This window comes from Eulemur rufifrons, chromosome 19 (genome assembly GCF_041146395.1).
Source record: "Eulemur rufifrons isolate Redbay chromosome 19, OSU_ERuf_1, whole genome shotgun sequence".
NCBI classification, from domain to species: domain Eukaryota; kingdom Metazoa; phylum Chordata; class Mammalia; order Primates; family Lemuridae; genus Eulemur; species Eulemur rufifrons.
In genome coordinates this window covers 100,602,420-100,624,996 of record NC_091001.1, presented here as the reverse complement: position 1 = coordinate 100,624,996, position 22,577 = coordinate 100,602,420, and the positions used below count along the sequence as shown (strand labels likewise).

The following is a 22,577-nucleotide window of genomic DNA, read 5'->3' as shown; positions in this document are numbered from 1 at the left end:
AGGGTTTTTTTTCCTTTATTTTTTTCTTAATTTTCTTGAGTCTTCCCCCTTCCTTTGTCTGTATTTCTGTTTTGGTTTCTCTCTTATGTTGAAGAAATGTCTGATGTACTTACATTCTATAAAGCAATGTGCTCTTAGTTATATCTCATGCCCTCATCTGTATTTGTTAGCTGTGGACTCATGAAGAAAGATTGTCTTGCTGATTTGAAAAGGTTTCAGTTAAGACAACTGTCAGGGGAAAGGCCATGTTTTCCTACTGGGATAGTTGTTTTACATTTTCTTTTTGACAAACTGTGCTTCTATATTCTAATATTTCCCCCATAAACATAAGAGCTATAAAGTTTAGGAAAAGCATTTCTTCATGTCTCTTCCTCTAGCTTTGACTTTTTGAGAGTTCAGATCCTTTGTTCCCGGACATGAAATACCCTGTATTTCAGGGATACCATGTAGAAACATCCTTTTCCTTTTCCATGCAGTCGGAATGATCAGCTTCTTTCCTCTTGGAGCAGGCCCTGCAGGACTTGATGGACAACCATCCACTTACCAGCTCTCTCGTGTAATGTGGCTACACTGAGTGTAACATGGACAGGTTACCTCCAGCTAAGATTCTAATTTCTTGGCATAGTGTTCCAAAGGCCACTTTATCTGCAGTGTAGGCCCAGTTTAGCTGAGACGGGTAACCAGATTTGTTTCCCCACCTTCCCTGTAGACACAGTAGGTCTGAATTATCTGTTGCCTTGAGGCTGAGTGTTATACTCCGAAGAGTGAAAGCATAGTACCTTCTCATACATGACATAAGAATCCCAAGTGGCAGCTCTTGTTAGGTACAAGGTGAGGTATGTAGTCATTATTTCCTCTTAGGTGGGATCTTTCTCAATCTAATTCAGGGCACTTGAAATTCAGCAGAACACTATGACCATCAATAAAGCATTACTCTGTAATTGTAAACACCAAAAATTTTTTGAAACAAATGAAAATATAAACACAATATATCTGTGGGATACAGCAAAAACGGTACTAAGAGGGAAGTTTATAGCAATAAACACCTACATCAGAAAAAGAGAAAGACTTCAAATAAACAATCTAACAATGCACCTCAAGGAACCAGAAAAGCAAGAACAAACCAAACCTCAAATTAGTGGAAGGAAAGAAAGAAAGATCAGAGCAAAAATAAGTGAAATTGAGACAAAAATTACAAAAGATTAATGAAACAAAGTTGGTTTTTTGGAAAGACAAATAAAATTGACACATCACAAAACCCAAATAAATAAAATCAGAGACAAAACAAGAAACATCACAAAGGATACCACAGAAATACAAATGACCATTAGTTACTATTATGAAGAACTGTACGCTAATGAATTGGAAAACCTAGAATGAATGGATAAATTCCTGGACACAAACATGAAGAAACAGAAAACCTGAAAAGAATGAGTAATAAGATCTAAGCAGTAACAAAAAGTCTCTTATGAAAGAAAAGTCCAGGACCTGATGGATTCACTGCCGAATCCTACCAAACATTTTAAGAAGAACTAATACCAGTTTTACTCAGACCATTTTTAAAAAATTGCAGAGGAGGAAATACTTCCAAACTCATTCTATGTGGCCAGCATTATCCTGATAAGAAAACCAGATCAGGACATAAAAAAACAAACAAATGAACAAACAAACGAAACTATATGCCCATATCCCTGATGAACATACATGGAAAAATCCTTCACAAAATACTAGCAAACTGAATTCAATAACACATTAAAAAGATCATTCACCATGATCAAGTGGGATTCATCCCAAGGATGGTTCAATATATGCAAATTAATAAATGTAATATATCACAGCAATAGAACCGGGGACAAAAACCATATGATCATTTCATTAGATGATGAAAAAACATTCAATAAAACTCAAAATCCCTTCATGATAAAAACTCTCAACAAATTGAGTATAGAAGGAACATACCTCACAATGATAAAGGCTATATATGACAAACCCACAGCTAATTCATACTGAATGGAAAAAATCTGAAAGCCTTCCACTAAGATCTGGAACAAGACAAAGATGCCCATTCTGATCACTTGTATTCAACATAGTACTGGAAGTCCTAGCCAGAGCAATTAGGCAAGAGAGAGAAATAAAGGTCGTCTAGGTTGTAAAAGAAGAAGTCAAATTACCCTTATTTGCATATTATATGATTTTATATTTAGAAAAACCTGAAGACTCTACAAAAAACCTCTTAAAACTAATAAATAAATTCAGTTAAGTTGCAGGATACAAAATCAACATATAAAACTCAGTTTATATATGTTAACCAGTGGTCAATCTGAAAAACAAAAACAAAAACAAAAACAAAAACAAACTTAAGGCAAATATTACTTACAATAGCTACCAAAAAAAAAAAACCAAAAAAAACCTAGGAATAAATTTAACCAAACAAGTGAAAGATCTCTACAAGAAAAACTATAGAGCACTGAAATTGAAGAGGACACACACACAAAAATGGAAATATGACCCATACTCGTGGATTAGAATAACTATAATAATATTGTTAAAATGTCCATACTATACCCAACACAATCTACTAACTCAATGCAATTCCTATCAAAATATCCATGATATTCTTCACAGAAATAGAAAAAAATAATCCTAAACTTCCTGTGGAACCAATAAAGACCCCGAGTAGCTAAAGCAATAATGAGCAAAAAGAATAGAGCTGGAGGCATCACACCACCAGACTTCAAATTATCCTACAAAGCTACAGTAACCCAAACAGTCAATTCATTTTTGACAAAAGTGCCAAGAACATACATTGGATAAAGGGTAGTCTCTTTAATAAATGGTGGTAGGTAAACTGGATATCCACATGCAGAAGAATGAAACTAGATCCCCATTTTCTACCATATACAAAAATCAATTCAAGATGGATTAAAAACTTAAGTGTAAGACCTGAAACTATGAAAACACTAAAAGAAAACATTGGGGAACCACTACAGGACATTGGTCTGGGCAAAGATTTTTTTGGTAAGACCTCAAAAGCTAGGCAACAAAAGCAAAAATAGACAAATGAGATTACATCAAGCTAAAATGCTTCTGCACAGCAAAGGAAACAGTCAACAAAGAGAAGAAACAACCTTAGAATGTGGGAAAATATTTGCAAACTATCTATCTAATAAGGGATTAATAACCAGAATATATAAGGAACTCAAATAATAACTCAATAGCAAAAAAACCAAGTAATCTGATTAAAAAAGGGGGAAAAGGCCTGAATAGTCATTTCTCAAAAGAAGACATACAAATGGCCAAGAGTTATATTAAAAAAACTCAACATTACTAATCATCAGGGAAATGCAAATCAAAACCACAATGAGCTATGATCTTACTCCAGTTAGAATGGCTATTATCAAAAAGATAAAAGGTAACAAATGTTGGCAAGGATGCAGAGAAAGAGAAATGTTTGTGCACTACTGGTGGGAATGTAAAGTAGTATAGCTATTATGGAAAATAGTATAGAAGTTCCTTAAAAAACTAAAATAGAACTACCATATGATCCAAGAATTCTACTACCAGGTATATATCCAAAGGAAAGGAAATTAGTATATCAAAGAGATATTGACACACCCATGTTTATTGCAGCACTATTCATAACAGCCAAGGTATGGAATCAACCTAAGTGTCCATCAATGGATGAATAAAAAAAATGTGGTATATACATAATGGAATATTATTCAACCATAAAAAAGAATGCAGTCCTATCATTTGCAGCAATATGGATGGGACTGGAGGTCCTTATGGTAAGTGAAATAAGCTAGGCACAGAAGACAAATATATCACATGTTCTCACTCATATGTTAGAGCTAAAAAAGTAGATCTCATGATGGTAGAGAGTAGAATGGTGGTTACTAGAGCCTAGGAAGGAAAGTGGGAGGGATGGATAAAAGGAAGTTGGGTGAGGGGTACAAAAATAGAGTTAGATACATGGAGTAAATTCTTGTATTCAATAATACAGTAGGGAAATTTTGGCTGTGTATTTCAAAATAGCTAGAAGAGAACTGTAATGTTCTCAATACAAAGAAAAGATAAATGTTTGAGGTGATGAATATCCCAATTACCGTGACTTGATCATTACACTTTGGAAATCATTGGTATTATCTCCTGAAGCTACACACATGCATATCACACAGACTCTGCATTTCCTCTTCTAAATAATGACCCAACAGAAACACGCGCACAAGTACACTGAGAGACAAGCATAAAAATGTTCTTGGCTGGGCGCGGTGGCTCACACCTGTAATTCTAGCACTCTGGGAGGCCAAGGCGGGAGGATCGCTCGAGGTCAGGAGTTTGAGACCAGCCTGAGCAAGAGCAAGACTCCGTCTCTACTAAAAATAGAAAGAAATTATATGGACAGCTAAAAATATATATATAGAAAAATTAGCCGGGCATGGTGGCACATGCCTGTAGTCCCAGCTACTCGGGAGGCTGAGGCAGGAGGATCACTTGAGCCCAGGAGTTTGAGGTTGCTGTGAGCTGGGCTGACGCCACAGTACTCTAGCCCAGGCAACAGAGCGAGACTCTGTCTCAAAAAAAAAAAAAAAAAAAAAAAAAAAATGTTCTTGACAGTATTATTTTTAATAGTACCAAACTGGAAACAACCCAAATATCCAATAATAGTAAAATGAATAAATACATTGTAGTACATTCGTCCAGTGGAAACACATATCATAATGAAAGAATTAAAGCTGCATGCAACAACACAATGAACATCACAAACACAATGCTGAGTGAAAGAAGCCAGACACAAATGATTACACACTACATAATTCCAGGTGTGTAAAGTTCAAAACCAGGAAATTTTAATAAGTTTGGTAGAAGTCAAGATAGTAGTTAATTGGCGAGAATGGAATAAGAGAGACCAGCATGAGGGAGATCTGGGCAATGGTGATTCTTGAGTGGATGGTAGTTTATGGAAGTTTGTTTTGTGATAATTCATGCAGGTATATGTTTATGTCTTAAGCACTTCTCTGTCATTCTTAAATTAGAAAAAAAACTTAAAAATTCAAATAATTTGTGAGTTTTGTACTTTTGAAAGTAAATTCTTCCTTAGAGAATATACCCCAACCCACCTTTATTCCCGCTCTTACTTTTCTCCTGGCAATTTCCCATCTAAGTACACTTTTTTTTTTTTTTTAAATAGAATACCAGTTTCTTTTCCAGTAATTGCTCTGAGGAAGCCATCTTTGTCATTCCTCAGAAATGCTCATAACACAACACAGTGGTCAGAAATAATAATACCAAACAGAAGTGTAATTTCCTAAGTGGAAAACACATTTCTCTTGGCAATGACTGTCAACAGCATTCCTGGAAATCCAGCAAAATTCAGAGTTTTAAGCACCATGGTGAAGGAAATGTCTAGTTGCAGGAGTAATGGAAACAAAAACATGAAGGAAAGAGAATGATTTAGAAGAATGTTGATTGTTTACTTTTGCTTCATTACAAATGCAAATAGAAGTATATTAAAAAAAGACTCACAGAGGAGTCTAATATTCTATTTTATTTGCTACCATCATCTTCTGAAATCTGCTTAATGTCCAAATATTACTACAGGGCTTCAACTTAGAGTGACTTCAAGGGCTGATATAGCTAAGTTAGGACTAAAGTCGGAAGACCAATAGGGCATTCATCTCACAGGTCAAATGTTATCACTGAATTCTCCAAGTACACATACTCTACAACAGAAGGCTGCCTTCTGTTCAACTCTTATTGACTATCTTGATGCCATTTTGTCTGCCTAGAAAAATCCCAACTCATCTATCTTTTCCTCCATTACTTACCTAGGTAGAATGGATCTCTCCTTTCCTAGTACCACTGATACCCCATATCTGTTTTTATGATAGCCCTTACAATGATATATTAAAATTCTTCATATTTGTGTGCCCTACCACATTGTAAGTAATTTAAAGGCAAGAGCTATATTTCATTCATTATTCTTTCTAGCGTTTATCTGAGCACTCCATTCATGCCAGGTATCAGTAAGGAAGGCTTGTCAAATGAAGTAAATAGGAAGAGACTAAAGAAGAAGGTTGCTCAGCTAGTGTTTTGGGGAAGGAGTGGAGAGGGAAAGCCTGCTGCCTTATTTGAAGTGGCCCAGGAGCTGACAACACCATGGAGGCTGAAGTACACTGACAATGGTAAGCCATGCTGGCAGATAATGGCATAAATGTAGGACAAATAGTTACAGACAAGAGGACAAGTTTAAAAGCTTCTGTTGGGGACTGGCCAGAAAACAGGCCACATAAGCAGCAGTCATAGCAGCCAGTGACAATGGAGAAGCAAGTAAAATCACAATTAATGATAAAATGGAAGTTTCTGAGGTGATGGATGAATAGCTTTCTGAGTAGAACTAGGGGGTGGGAAGCAAAGTTGTCCTGCTGTTTTGGGAGTATGTGGCTTAGTACTACTAGTAAGATTCCACGGTAGAATTTCCTAGTTTGCTTGGTTTTGTCATTATACTGGGGAGAGGGGATTGTTGGTGCTGAAGCAAAGGGAATTATTAGAGGTGGGCATGGTTTAATTAGGACAGGTGAATTTTGGAGGTAGGAAATCTACCATATATGGGTGCGTACACTGCAGTATAAAATGTGATTTTTTATTCCTGGTCTGCTCTGGTTGAAGTACTACTTTAGTCAACATTAAATAATAATCATAGGAACTGAGATGGGCTCTACTGTGGATAGGTACATTTAGGTAAGATTTGAGGAAGATCTGCAACAATTAAGAAATAAACCCCAGTCTGAGATTATTTTGTCAAGGGCTTACAAAGTCCAAAGACATTCTGGAAGAATATGGCTATGGTGGCTCTTAATTACAGTGGACAGGGGATGGAGTTAACTATCATAGCCAGGTGTTTGGTAGGTAGGGTAGAAAGATGAGTTCCAAGATCACCTTATAGTGGGGATGTAGTAGATAAAATGTAACTACCCAAAAGCCAGTTAAAAAATTCATTTCCCTTGATTTCCTCTATTGAGACATGGGAAAGTCAAAACATATGGCTTCTCTATATCCCTTACGCTGAGGGATGTGGCACAGTTCTGGCTGCTAAAGGAAGAAGTTCCTGGGGGAAGACTTTCTTTCTGTGTAAGTCAAAGCCTAATAAGAAATAAGCCTTTTGCTTTTCTCCCCTTTCCCTTCCTTTCTGTCTGAATGTCAGACATAAGGCCTAGAGTTGCAGGTGCCATCATGTGACCATAAGGTGACAATCATAAGGCTAAAGATCTATGCATTAAGGACAACAGAGTAGGAATACAGAAAGAACCCATGTACCTGATGACATTGTTGAGATGTTATTTACCTCTCAACTGCCCATACCCAGATTTCTTGGTGCATGAGAAAAGTAGATCCTTATCTGTTTAGGTCACTGAAATTTAGTTTTCTGTAATCTATAGTCAAAATCAATCCCAGCTGATAAAAGTGAATAAAGATAGGGCCTTTAAATTTTCTGGGTGTTTCTGGTGATAGCCCAGGGGCTGGCATTGTGCTTAACCTCCTATCAGATTCTGGTACTTTAGCGTGGGAGGAGGGTGGCGTCATGCCATATCTATCTACATATATCTGGCGCTGCCTGAGAGGAGGCAGAGGCAGGAGCTGATTGAAAGAGAGCCTTTCCTAGGATAGCCCCTCCTAGCACATCTTCCAACTACCCCTGAGACTGGCAAGATTTGCTGATTATAAGGGAGTTAGGCAGGTTCAGGCCAAGCAGGGCTGCATGGCTGAAGAGAGATTGTGAGACTAGAAAATTCTGGAGACATGAGCAGCCCACATTCCAACAGAACTTTATGCAGACAAAGCTGCAGGCAGAGTAAGGCTGGATACTCAGAAAGGCATATACCAGCAGAGTTTGTCAAAAGATTAAGACGAAGCCTTCTTACAAGGGGAAATTCTTCAGCAGTTCATTTTTTTTCTAGGTTTTTTTCCATCTTTCCTAATGGTGCCAAGTGTAGCTTTTAACAATGTGAAAAGTAGACCTAAAAAAGTAATTCTCTCATTATAAAATTTTTACATAATTTGGAGAAATGTTAATTATTCAACACAATTTATTATGTGTTTTTCTATAAGCCAGGATTTTGGTTATTATGATCATTAATTTAGTCTGCAAACAGACAATCTTACCTAAAGTGACACTGAATTCACCAAAGTGAAAAACAACTGAAGGTGTTCTATGATTTAAAAAACAAATACAATTTTTCAGACTGGTAGATAATTTTAAAATATAAGTAAAAATTCCTTTAGAAAAAGTAGTAAGATATTAATTGGGCCATTTAACTTTAAACTGGATATGATATCCTAGTACCATATCTAATCACCTTTTGCCCTAAATCCTAATATTGACCAAAAAAAAAAAAAAAAAAAAAAATCTTTTCCTTCATTCCTGAATTTTAGGTTAAACTTCCATGAATCATGAAAAGCTACAGTTGGGTTTTATAAACAGATTTTCACAAGCTGCTCACAAAAGTGACAGCATAGGTAACATGGGAATTCGTTTTCATCTTATTCAAAAAAATTATTCTGGGGTCAGGTGCAGTGGCTCATGCTTATAATCCTAGCACTTTGGGAGGCCAAGGCAGGAGAATCGCTTGAGGCCAGGAGTTCAAGACCAGCCTGAGCAAGAGTAAGAACCAGTCTCTACAAAAAATAGAAAAATGAGCCAGGCGTGGCAGCATATGCCTGTAGTCCCAGCTACTTGGGAGGCTGAGGCAGGAGGATCGCTTGAGCCCACGAGTTTGAGGTTGCAATGAGCTATGATGACGTCATGGAACTCTAGCTTGGGCAACAGAGCAAGACCCCCGTCTCACCAAAAAAAAAAAAAAAATTCTGGGATTGAGTTAAAAATATTTTGAGAAGAAATTTGTGATTCTTTAGTGAAGCTTATGATGTCAGCTAATTAAATAGTCCTTTCATTTTATGTCATTTATTTTATAGCATTGTAAATGTTCTAAAAAGTTATTTTCATATTGATTAAGGAAAGGAAAGATTATGAAAGTTTCTTTTGCAAGAATGTATTCAACAAAGTAATGTAATCCACCAGGAATTCCCTGTATCTCTGCGCTATGTTTTTCTAGTTAGGTAACTGAAAGGAATTAACACATCAATTTGGCCTAACGAAAAAATCTTGAAATATTTTAAAAAGTTAATTATTTTGACCTATTATACTGCTGAGCTAAAACGTATTTTCTTTTAGCTTTGATCAGAAAATCCAATTTAGCTGTCTCAGTGAAGTCTATTTTTCATGAGAAATATGTAGTACTAAACATTCCAGAATTAAAATAAAGAAAAAAATCCACATATGTTCTTTTAAAATAGTATTTAAAATAATCGAGTTACACAAATTATACTGATGAATACTTGTAAAGTTTACAATGTATGCTAATTGAATTAGTATGCTAGTCTTCTCTGAAGGCTGGATAGGAAATGATGTTCCACTAACATACTGGAGAAAAATGCTAATGCCACAGAACTCTAACCTACAGAAGGGATGTGCCACCTTTGCCAAAATAATTGACTATTTTGGTTCCCTGAATTTTTCAGAGCTTACAACAACAACACAAAAAAATGTATGTATAAACTAAAGGATACAGAAAACCAGTTTCTATCTAGATAGTGCAGGATTTATTATCCACTAGTTGGACTAGCAAACTTCCTCCATTTGTTTCCGCAAGATTTCTACTGAAGCACAGACATTACATAATGTGCAAACATTGCAAGGCCTCCTAAAAGTCAAGCTGGCAAGTTAAAGGTCATTGTCTGGATGACAGTCAAGCCACAGAGAAGCAAATCTGTAGGGGGAATATCTGGCTGGGCCAGATTCCTGGCTGGGAATGATCTCTGACCTGATCTTCTTTTCCCTTGATAACCCTTTTCTTCATGTAACTTGAAAATCACACCACCAACCCAAGTGGTTGTTATGAATGTTGGTTACCTTCGCCATTCATGGGCATAAACTCTAGTGAAGCCCACTAATTATCTGCAAGCATATGGGTCTTCTGCTCATGAGTGTTACTCCCTCTTAGCTGGGACCTTCTTCCATTTGTACTTAAGTACTAGGATTCACCAAAGGACGTCTAGGACAAGCGTGGGCAAAGGTATCTTCTTTGATGGTTATTGCAAGAGGAGGCAAGAGTGGCACTGGGGATCTAGAGAGAGCAGGTGGAAGTGGATGACTAGGATGTCTGAGCTGCTTAGTAAAGGATGAGCCCAGGGTCACTACTACAGTGAACTAAGTACCCAAGTAGGGAATGAACCAAGAACCCAAAGAAAGAAGACAGGTAATTTTTGCCTCCTTTCCTTTACCTAAGGTTATACAGACTGGGTGGGCAATGTGAAGAAAACAGAGACCACTGAAGCACTGGTTACTTGGACATCAGAAGTCTGGATTAGAGCCAAGGGATTAGAAAATGAGAGAAGGAAAGGATGTCAGAAATAAGAGAGCTGTGCTATAAAAGTTTGTAAGTTGGTTGATTCGAATAGAGATGAAGCGGTGTGGCTGAATGCTCAGTCTGGTTTACAGAGTGTTTTGCACAGTATTATAACACTACTATGTTCGTATGAGAGTGGAAGCCCAGTGTTCCTCAAGCAACAATGTGGCTGGAAGGCTCTGGTTGGTTTGCCTTAAGTCAGGGAGAAAAATATGTCTTATGCCCAAACTGACTTATTCCTTGCCACCTGTACTTACACGGCTGGTGGCAGATATGGTAGGAGGTGGATTACTACAACTAAAAGGAAGATTTCTTTCTTTAAAGTGCAGATTTTGGAGCCTACTTTTCCAAAAGAGTGCTTATAACTCTGGTACAGAAAAAATTAGAAAATATCTTTATATAACTACCGTTCTAAATAAAAACATTAAACACTTGATTGTATGTTCTATGAGAACTGCTGGGAAGTATCCAGCCATGTAACCGCTCTTGTCATATTAACAATGGCTGGATACTTTCTGGACAACCCTCGTAAGTAAGGTGTTATATATTCACTAAATATATAATTAAGTATAATTTGTTATACCCAGAATTTTCCTAGAAATAGAAAAGCAAATAAAACTTATATCTCATGTCCTGATTTGGGTTTAGAAAATATTTCTAAAGAGGCATAAAGAAAGGACAGGTATCTGCATAATCTAACGGTGCCCTTAGTCCTGAGGCTCTGGGTCTTCAACCTTCTCAATGTCTCAAGGACAAGGAGCACCAAATTCAGGCAATCAGAATGAAGGGAGCACATTTTCTAGGGAGGAAAGTGGTGTCCCAAGCTGGAAAATGCTTTTGTTTTTAATTCAATTATTATATTAAGATAATTATAGATTTACACACAGGTGTAAGAAACAATAAAGAGAATGGCCATCCTGAGCAAAAGCGAGACCCCATCTCTACTAAAAACAGAAAAAATTAGCTAGGCGTGGTGGTGTGTGCCTGGAATCCCAGCTACTCGGGAGGCTGGGGCAGGAGGATCGCTTGAGCCCAGGAGTTTGAGGTTGCTGTGAGCTAGGCTGATGCCAGGGCACTTTAGCCTGGGCAACAGGGCCAGGCTCTGTCTCAAAAAAAAAAAAAAAAAAAAGAATAAAGAGAAATCTGCATACACTTTATCCAGTTTCTCCCAAAGATAACATCTTATAAAACTATAGTACAATATTACAACCAGGATATTGACATTGATACAGTCAAGATACAAGAGAATTTCTTCAGCATAAGGATCTCTCTTCTTTCCTTTTATAATTGCATTAACACCCACTTTCCTCCTTCATTTTTACCCCCTGGCAATCACTAATCTATTCTCCATTTCTGTAATTTTATCATTTCAAGAATGCCATATAAGTAGAATCATACAGTATATAACATTTGGGGATTGATTTTTTTTCACTGAGCATAGTTCTCTGGAGAGCCATATAAGTTATTGTTTATGTTAATAGTTTGTTTCTTTTTATTGTTGAGTAGGATTTCATGGTATGACTGTACCACCATTTGTTTAACCATTTATCAATTGAAAGACATCTGGGTTGTTTCCAGTTTTTGGCTATTATGAGTAAAATTGCTATGCACATTCATATACAGGTTTTTGTGTAAACATAAGTTTTCCTTTATCAGGAATGAATGCCTAGAAGAGTAATTGCTGGGTCATATGGTAGCTGCACGTTTAGTTTTTTAAGAAACTGCCAAACTGTTTTCCAGAGTAGGTGTACCATTTTACATTACCAGCAGCAATGTATGAGTGAACCAGCCTCTCTGCATCCATACCAGCCTTCACTATAGCTATTTTTTATTTTAGCCATTCTGACAGCTGTGTAAGGATATCTCCCTGTGATCTTAATTTGCATTTTCATAATGGCTAATGATGTTGTACATCTTTTCATGTGCTTTTTTGGCATCTGTATGTCCTCTTGGTGAAATGTCTGTTCATGACTTAGCCCATTGTCTAATTTGACTGCTTAGATTTTTACTATTGAGGTTTGAGAGGTTTTACATATTCTAGATACTAGTTCTTTGTTAGATAGGTTGTTTGTAAGTATTTTCACCTAGTCTGTAGCTTGTTTTTGAAAACTCTTTAATACAGCAACACTTTTACTTTTGATGAAGTCCAATTTATCAATTTTTCCTTTTATGAATCATGCTTTTATTGCTAAGTCTAAGAACTCTTTGCCTAGTCTTAGATTTTGAAGATTTTCTCCTATTTTTTCTAAAAGGGTTATAGTTTTAAGTTTTATATTTAAATCCATAATCCATTTTAAGTTAATTTTTTTATTAGGTGTTAGGTTTAGGTCAAGGTTCATTTCCTTTCTTTCTTTTCTTCTTGGCCTAGAGAGAGCCAAATGCTCCAGTAACATTTGTTGAAAAGGCACTCTCTCTTTCATCAAATTGCTTTTACATTCTGTTAAAAATCATTTGGACATACTTGTGTGGGTCTATTTTTAGGTTCTCTTCTCTGTTCCATTGATGTATGTGTCAGTTTCTCTACCAATATCACACAGTCTTGATTACTGTAGCTATATAACAAGTCTTGCAACCAGATAGTTGACTCCTTCAACTTTATTTTTGTTTTACAAAAATTTTTTAGCTATTCTAGTTCCTTTTCCTTTCCATGTATTAATAAATTTTAGAATAATCTTGTCTGTACATACAAAAATCTTGCTTGGATTTTGATAGCAGTTATGTTAAACATGCATATCAATTTGGGAAAAATTGACATCTTCACTATGTTGAATCTTCCAATCCATGAACATGGTATGCCTCTCCATTTATTTAGGTCTTTTGTTTCATTCATCAGTATTTATAGTTTTCAGCATATAAATTCTATATATGTTTTGCTAGATTTATGTCTAAGTATTTAATGTTTTAAATGGCATTATTTAAAAATTTTGGTTTCCGTTGCTAATATATACAAATAAGATTGATTTTTGTATGTTTATCTTATATCCTGTGACCTTGATGAACTCATTTAATTCTACAAGTTTTTTTTTTTTTTTTGTAGATTCCTTGGGATTTTCTATATAGATAATCATTCCTTTGACAAGTAGCATAGTTTAATCTCTTCTTTTCTGGCATATATATCTTTTATTTCCTTTCCTTGCCTTATTGGACAGCCAGTGGAATGTTGAGTAAGAGAGGTGAGAGCAGACATCTTTGCCTTGTTTCTGATCTCAGAAGAAAACATTTAAAATGTTTTTTTCTGCATCAGTTGATACGATCATGTGATTTTTCTTCTTTAGCTTATTAATATGATAGATTATATTAATGAATTTTTAAATATTGAGCTAACCTTGCATCCCTGAAATAGACCCCATTTCGTTGTGGCATATAATTCTTTTTATATATTCTATTTGCTAATATTTTATTGAGGATGTTTGTGTCTAATCTATATTCATAGGGGATATCCATTTACAGGGGTTTTTTGGTATTGTTTTTGTCAGGTTTTGATATTAATACTAGCCTCAGCCACCTGAGTAGCTGAAAACAGAGACGTGCGCTACCACAACTGGCTAATTTTTCTATTTTTAGTAGAGACAGGGTCTCGCTCTTGCTCAGGCTGGTCTTGAACTCCTGACCTCAAATGGTCCTCCCATCTTGGCCTCCCAGAGTGCTAAGATTACAGGTGTGAACCATCATGCCCAGCCAAGGTATACATATTAATAAATTCATTTTTTCTCTTGGGTTTTTTTTTTTTTTTTGAGACAGAGTCTCAACTCTGTTGCCTGGGCTAGAGTGCCATTGACATCAGCGTAGCTCACAGCAACCTCAAACTCCTGGGCTCAAGCAATCCTTCTGACTCAGCCTCTCGAGTAGCTGGGACTACAGACATGCACCACCATGCTCAGCTAATTTTTTCTCTATGTATTTTTAGATGTCCAGCTAATTTCTTTCTTTCTTTCTTTTTTTAGTAGAGACAGGGTCTCGCTTTTGCTCAGGCTGGTCTTGAACTCCTGAGCTCAAACGATCCTTCCGCCTCAGTCTCCCAGAGTGCCAGGATTACAGGTGTGAGCCACTGCGCCCGGACTTTCTCTTGTTAATCTATCTTTTGTGACAAGGGTCTGTCCCAACTAAGAACTATGAAAGGTAGAGAGAAAATGATTTTTTTCCTCCCCTGTAAAAAGCTGCTCCTTTCCTGATCTTTTGGCTAGAGAGAGTAGGCCTTTCTTGGGGCTTTTTTTGTCTCTACTCTTTGGTGTTTCCGGGTTGCTAGCTCCACATCCAGGGTATATGTTGTAAAAAGAAAACCCATGGAACTCACTACTGTGTTGCTCCTTGGGTCCCAAGGTCCCTACATAATCTGCCTTCTATTCTCCATCTTGTACAGTCTTCTTATGTTTGTTTCACATATAATATCCAGGGTTTTTAGTGCCTTCTATTCTCCATCTTGTACAGTCTTCTTATTTTTTTTCACATATAATATCCAGGGTTTTTAGTACTTAGCAGGAAACATAGGGGAAAGTATGTTTACTCTATCTTCCCAGAAGCAGAAGTCCTAGAAGGAAAATGGAGTCCCTAACTGAGAATGCTTTTTTCTTCAATCCATATATTGAGATATATGTAGCGAATTTTACATGTATCTGTCAAAATTTCAAACGTTGACTTCCATTTGGTCTCAAGTAATTTCCAAAGGTAGATTCACCCTTAGATGTCATCTAGTGTAATTGTTGATCTGATCAACCACTGAGAACCAAAGAGAAGAAGTGACTTAATTGACACCACAGAGTGAGTCTAGGGCAAAACCAAAATGAGGCTTGACGGTTTCTGACTTCCAGTCAGTGCCGTTTTCACTTACTAGGTCACCTTTTCCTTTTCTGTATTATGAGGTAAGGATGGGAGTTGGACCAGATGGTCTTTTTTTTTTTTTTTTTTTTTTTTTTGAGGCAGAGTTTCACTCCATTGCCCTGAGTAGAGTGCCGTGGCATCAGCCTAGCTCACAGCAACCTCAAACTCCTGGGCCCAAAGCAATCCTTCTGCCTCAGCCTCCCGAGTAGCTGGGACTACAGGCATGCACCACCATGCCTGGTTAATTTTTTCTATATATATTTTTAGCTGTCCAAATAATTTCTTTCTATTTTTAGTAGAGACGGGGGTCTCACTCTTGCTCAGGCTGGTCTCGAACTCCTGAGCTCAAACAATCCGCCCGTCTCGGCCTCCCAGAGTGCTAGGATTACAGGTATGAACCACCGTGCCCGGCCGGACCAGATGGTCTTTAAGGGACATTTCCAACTTCAACCTCTGGCAATTTCTAGGACTGCTTCCCCCTCTCCCTATCTCACTTTTTTTTTTTTTTTTTTTTTTTTTACCACTATGCTAAGACTATAAGAAAGAGTGGGAGTTGGGGAGAGAATGGAGGTAAAAAAATCCACAAATACAAAAATTACATTGAACTTATATTTGTGATGACTACTTCTTGCTACATATTTGGCAAAACACCTCCCATACAAGCTGCAGCTTATACAACTGAACAGACAGGGCTGTGACTTGTTTCTAGATTCATTATGCATGTGGTCTTATGACATTCTTAATACAGGTGAGCATGGAAAACTCTATTCAGGAGTCCTGCCTTTAGCATTAATGAGGGCAAAAAGACAACAGCAGCAGCTATGGAAAAAGGAAGCTTATCATGGTGGCAGACTGCCTAGGTTTGAACACCACTCACTACTTGTGTGACTTTGGGCAAACCATGTAACTCCTTTGTACCTCGGTTTCTTCATTTGTAAAATGGGGACAGTAACAATACCTAAACCTCATTATTTCTTCTGAGTACCACAGTGCCATTAGCTGCTGCTGCAACTATTGTTGTTAAATCATTTATTGGAAGCCTGTTATAAATAAAATGCTAGATAGAAACTTTGCCTATATTATCACATGTAACCCAAGAATAACCCATTGAAATATGGGGTATTATTATCCCCATTTCATAGATTAAGAAACTATGATTATTTTATTATGAAAGTCATTTATAAATACAGTATAAAATGACAGATTACATTTAAAACAATTTTAGAAGCCAAAAAGTAAAGTAGCAAAAACATTCTCTGGCACATTCAGAAAATACAATCAGCAAAGCACCCAGTATTAAAATGTATTACCATGATGATTATTTATTAATATTACTCTTATAATTTAACCTTCCCAAAAACATTTAAAGAAGGAAAATAAAAACATAGCCTTTTAACTCTACAAGAATACTGGGCCTTGTTTTCTTTACTTTTTTTTTTGCAAAGTATTCCTACTGAGCTACCAGGGCACATCCTGGATTCCTGTAAGGACCCCATGTATACTATGTACTATGTACTATGTACAGGAGAATTATTTCTCACCATACTACAGCTAGAGTGGAGAATCAGAAACACAAGGTAAAATTAAAGCTTGATGAGCCTTTTCTGTTTGTCACACAGAACACCCCTCGGTCTATTTTCAATTTTATTTATTTCTAGTTTTAAACTTTTGGGAGGAAATAAACCCAACAAATAATTGCTTGCTTGATATTTGTTCACTTGAGGTTATTCTATAAACACTTTCTGATAGAAGAATAAACATATAAGTATTAAAATGTGCTTACCAAGGCAGAATGGTTCTAGTACATTCATCAGTGAAAATTCATTCTCCACATTCATTGCTTGGAGGCCCACTCTGATCAGCAAGGACTTGATTTTCTGAGGACACGGTTTAAATAATAAGTACCCAGCAGCATAGAGAACATATCGAAACCAGCACAAAATTGGAGTGGCAATTCTGCCTTTGGGTGACTCAGATATTCGCTCAATTGTTGGAAAGAGCAGAAAGGCGCGAATTACCTAAAATAAAGAAACATAATTTGATGAGAGGTTTTCTTAAGGTGTAGCCCATTGCTTTATTGTTTCTTTTATATAGTACTGACAAATCACTAGGTTTTACAATGACTAGAGATCTGTTCAGACTGTAAAGAACCATCACCCACTGCCCTCTCAGCCCATAACCGGTCTGGGTAGGATATAAGGATGCCGCTTGAGGTGTTAGAGTTAATTTTAAGGGTCAGAAGGAATCAGATTCCTAAATAACTCATAGATTGTGATAGCAATTCACAATTCCTTTGAAGGCTTGATGAAAGTAGGAACCAAAAAACTATTTTAGTAGTTATACCAACTTCATTGACTAATGATACCAGAAGAAAGTGGAGCCATGTAAGTGACTCCATTTCTATTCAGCACCTTTTATTAATTATATATGGAGATAGTTCACTTTTGAAAAGCTCTTCTATTTCTTAACCTTACCAGCCAAAGATAATCTTTAGCAGGACCAAATATATTTCTAACAACTGATTCAATCTTAAAGTGTGGGCCAGGTACAAGGGAAGCTGGGAATCTATTCTTACATAGGAAAATGTTTAAGGACAAAAATATTATCTCATTTCATCAGAATATCAGGAAATATATTTTAATAATACTGTAATAAGAAAAAAAGCATCACTAAAACCATTTTAATGTTAAACTTACCACTGTTTATCATATTATTATTGCATATATATTTTTGAAATTAACATATAAAAACAATTTATGGTGGATCAGAAAGGTCAAAATAGTTAAGCTGAATCCCTATTAATAGAGTAATATAAATGGAATAGATCAACAATGTTAAAGATTGTAGAACAGGAAATGAGAATGGAGACAATGGTTTTACTTTTTTCTTTTTAAACCATATGTAAATTGTTAAGCATAACACACATGCAGAGAGTATATAAAACAGAAACATACAATATAACAAATGAGTATAAAATGAACAGCTAGATGGGCCAAGAAACAAAACATTGCCAGAAGCCCTGCTTCTCATCTTCTAATCGCAATTCCATCTGCTCACACCTTAGGCAAGCTTTCCGTTAGGATCAATCCTTACCATCTCTCAATACTATAATCACTTCCTTATTTCGTTTTACATTAATACTTACCATCTCTTAATACCATAGCTTATTTTTGCCTGTTAATGAACGTCATATAAATGTAATCATACAGTATGCTTTTATGGTTTTACTTGTTTCACTCAACATTATAAGATTCATCCATGTTGATATATGTTGCAATAGCTTATTCATTATCTTTGCTACATAGTCTTCCATTGTATGAATATACCACAATTTATTTATTTTACTCATAGACATTTGAGTTGTTTTCAATCCAGGGATATTACTAACATGCTGTTACTAACATTTTTTAATTTTTATTTTTCAGGGTTAAACATGGATTTTTGTTCATTGGTTCCACAGATATAATTCCTCAACTGACCAAGAACAATAGTATATTAGACAGGATGTTTTGTAAAGTGGTTCATTTCCATATACTGTAACCATATTGAGATTAATGTGACTCTCAAGGTTCATGTGTTGGAAACATAATCCCCATGCAACAGTGTTGAGAGGTGGGACTTTTAAGAGGTGATTAAGTCACGAGGGCTCTGTGTTCAAGAATGGATTAATGCTGTTATCTTAAGAGTGTGCTAGTTATCATAGGAGTGGGTTCCTCATAAAACTCCTGATAGGAGTTCAGTCCCCTGCTTTCTTGCAAGCCTCACAGTAACCTTTAATTAAATCTTTTGGGTAAACACCCAGAAGTGGGATTGCTGGATCTTAATTGATTTTCAAATGTTGAATTTATCCTCCTTTGTACACCTGAGATAAATTCCACTTGGTTATGGTGTATAATTCTTATACATTGTAGATTCAATTTACTAATATTTTGTTGAGGATGTTTGCATCTATGTTCATCAGAGGTATTGGTCTGTAGTTTTCTTGTAATGTATTTGTCTGGTTTAATATAAAGGTAATGCTAGCCTCATAAAATGAGTTAGAAGTTATTACTTCTGCTCTATCCTCTGAAATAGATAGTAGAGAATTGGTATAGAATTCACCAGGGAACCCATTTGGGGCTGGTGCTTTCTGTTTTGAAAGATTATTAATCACTGATTCAATTTCTGTAATAGACATAGGCCTATTCAGATTGTCTATTTCTTCCTGTGTGAGTTTTGGCAAATTGTGTCTTTCAAGGAATTGGTCCATTTCATCTAGGTTATCCAATTTGTTGGCATAGAGTTGTTTATAGTATTCCTTTATCATCCTTTTAATGTCCATAGGATCTGTAATGATGTCTCCTGTTTCTTTTAGTAATCTGTGACCTATTTTTCTTAGTTAGCTGGCAAGTATCAATTCTATTCAACTTTTCAAAGAAGCAGCTGTTGGTTTCACTGATTTTTTTCTATTGAATTCCTATTTTCAATTTCATTGATTTCTGCTCTAATTTTTATTATTTATTTTCTTCTGCTTATTTTGGATTTAATTTGCTCTTTTTTCTAGTTTCCTAAGGTGGAAACTTATTAATAGATTACTGATTTTAGTTCTTCCTTCTTTTCTAATACATAAATGTTATAAATTTCCCTGTAAGCACTCCTTTTGCTGTATCCCACAAATTATAAAGTTATGTTTCCATTTTCATTTAGTTCATATTTATTTTTTCTTTAAAAAAACACCCATATGTTATTTAGAAGTTTGTTCTTTACATCCCCATGTATTTGGGGACTTTACAGTTATCTTTCTGTTATTGATTTCTAGTGTAATTCCACTGTGGTCTGAAAACAGACATTGTATGATTTCTATTCTTCTAAATTTGTTTAGGTGTTTTTTATGGCCCATTATGTGGTCTATCTTCATGAATGTGCCATGTGAACTTGAGAAGAATGTGTATTCTACTCTTGTTGAATGTAGTTTATACATGTCAATTACATCTAGTTGATTGATGGTGTTGTTGAGTTCAACTGCATCCTAACTCATTTACTGACTGCTAGATCTGTCCATACCTGACAAAGGGGTGTTGAAATCTCCAACAATGATAGTAGTTTTACCTATTTCTCCTGTGGTTCTATTGGTTTTGCCTCACATAGTTTGATGCTCTGTTGTTAAGTGTATACATGGGAAGGATTTTTATGTCTTGTTGGAAGACTGATCTCTTTATCATTATGTAATGCCCCTGTTTATCCCTGGTAACCTTTGCTTTGAAGTCTGCTTTGCCTGAAATTAATATATCTTTTTCTGTTTTCTTTTGGTTAGTCTAGTATATTATTCTCCAACCACTTATTTTTAATCTACATGTGTCTTTATATTTAAAGTGGGCTTCTTACAGACAACATATAGTTGGGTATTCTTTTTTGATCCACTCTGACAATCTCTGTCTTTTAGTCAGTGCATTTGGACCACTGATATTCAAAGTGATTATTGATATAGATTAATATCAACTGTATTTATTATTTTCTCTTTGTTGCCCTTCTTATTTTTGTCTTCCACAATTTTTCTGCCTTTTGTGGTTTTAACTGAACATTTTATATGATTCCATTCTCTCTCCTTTCTTAGCATATCAGTTACACTTTTTTTTTTAAAAAAAGCTTCTTTTAGTGGCTGCCATAGAGTTTGCAATATACATTTACAAATAGTACAAGTCCACTTTCAGATAACATTATACAACTTTACTAGTGTATCTTATAAAAACAAAATAATCCTAATTCTTCCCTCTTATTTCTTGTATCATTATTGTCATTCATTTCACTTATATATAAGCATACATATATATAAACGTATGCAATAAAAATATTGGTGCCATTATCTTGAATGAATCTGTTAGATTAAGAATCAGAAATAGTCCTTCTTTGATGTTCTTCTTTTCTTTATGTAGATCTGAATTTCAGTATATTATTCTCTTTCTCTCTGAATTTCCTGCATCTGTGGTTTAGTGTCTGACATTAATTTGGGGAACTTCTCAGTCGTTGTAAGAAATATTTCTTGTTTCTTTCTCTATTTCTTCTCTGTCTGATATTCCCCTTATATACACGTCACACCTTTTGTAGTTGTCCCATGTTCACTGTATATTCTGTTTCTTTTTTTAATAAGTCTTTGTTCTTTGCTTTTCAGTTTTGGAGGTTTCTATTGAGATATCCTCAATCTCAGAGATTCTTTTCTTAGCCATGTCCAGTCTACTAATAAGCCCATCCTAAGCATTCTTCATTTCTGTTCCAGTGTTTTTTGGTCTCTAGCATTTCTCTTTGTTTTTTCCTCAGGATTTCCATTTCTATGCTTATACTGCCCATCTGTTCTTGCATGTTGTCTATTTAATTTATTAGAGTCTTTAGCATCTTTAATCATAGTCGATTTAAATTCTCCATCTGATAATTCTAACATCCCTGCATGTCTGGGTCCGATGCTTGCTCTATCTCCTCAAATTGTGTTTTCTTGCCTTTTGGCATGCCTAATAATCTTTTCTTGATAGGTGGACATGATGTACCAGGTAAATGGAACTGCTGTCAGTAGGCTTTTAGTAACATGGGGGTACAGTGTGGGGCAAAGAGGGGAAACATTCTATCACCCTATGATTAGGTCTCAATCTCCTGGGTTAGCCTATGCCTCTGGTCTGTGAACAAGTGTTTCTCAGTATTTTTCTACCCACTTAGGTGGGACAGGATGGTTGGAGTGGGCTAGAATTGGGTATTTCTCTTCTCTGACATAGAAGGCTAGAGCTGATTAGAATTGGGTATTTCCCTTCCCTCAGCTCAGTCAGGCTCTGATAATACCTTATCAAGTAAACACCTGGTTAACAAGTTTCTCCTGAGGGCAGGCCTGGTTAAGACAAGCACAGTGCTCTGACATAATTCCAAATGGTTCCTTTCCCCTTCTTTCTGCCAGAAGCACAGGGGGATTTACTGTGAGAATCTAATTGAGCTGTTGAGGTAAATCTAACAAAATTGTGCGGATCCCCCATGAATGAGCTCTGGAATTTTTAACTTTCAGAGTTGTCCACACTCAGCTTCCAGAAATTCATCAATTACAGTTCAGATTTTCTTACCCTGGCACCGGTTCCTGTGGGGGTTTCCATTCATGAATGAGTCTATGCTCTGATAAGCCAGGACTCCCTGTATTTCTAGTCTATCTCTCCAACCTTTGGGGATAGTGGTTTTTCCTGTGTCCTCCCCTCTCCTGTGGATCCCAGAAGAGTTGATTTTTCAGTCTGTTCACGTTTTTACCTGTAGGATGGAGTAGCAACTTCCAAGCTCCTTACATAC

At 36.1% G+C, this 22,577-nt stretch overlaps 1 protein-coding gene across 2 annotated transcripts in view; it reads right to left on the bottom strand.

Annotated features, from left to right (window-relative positions):
* The window catches only part of LDAH (lipid droplet associated hydrolase), a 107,596-nt gene that overhangs the window by 18,752 nt on the left and 66,267 nt on the right, over positions 1-22,577 (bottom strand). For both annotated transcript variants that reach the window (XM_069494343.1, XM_069494344.1), the window contains exon 5: positions 17,068-17,302. In XM_069494343.1, the coding sequence (XP_069350444.1) occupies positions 17,068-17,302 (235 nt within the window). The remainder of the gene's footprint in view (positions 1-17,067; positions 17,303-22,577) is intronic.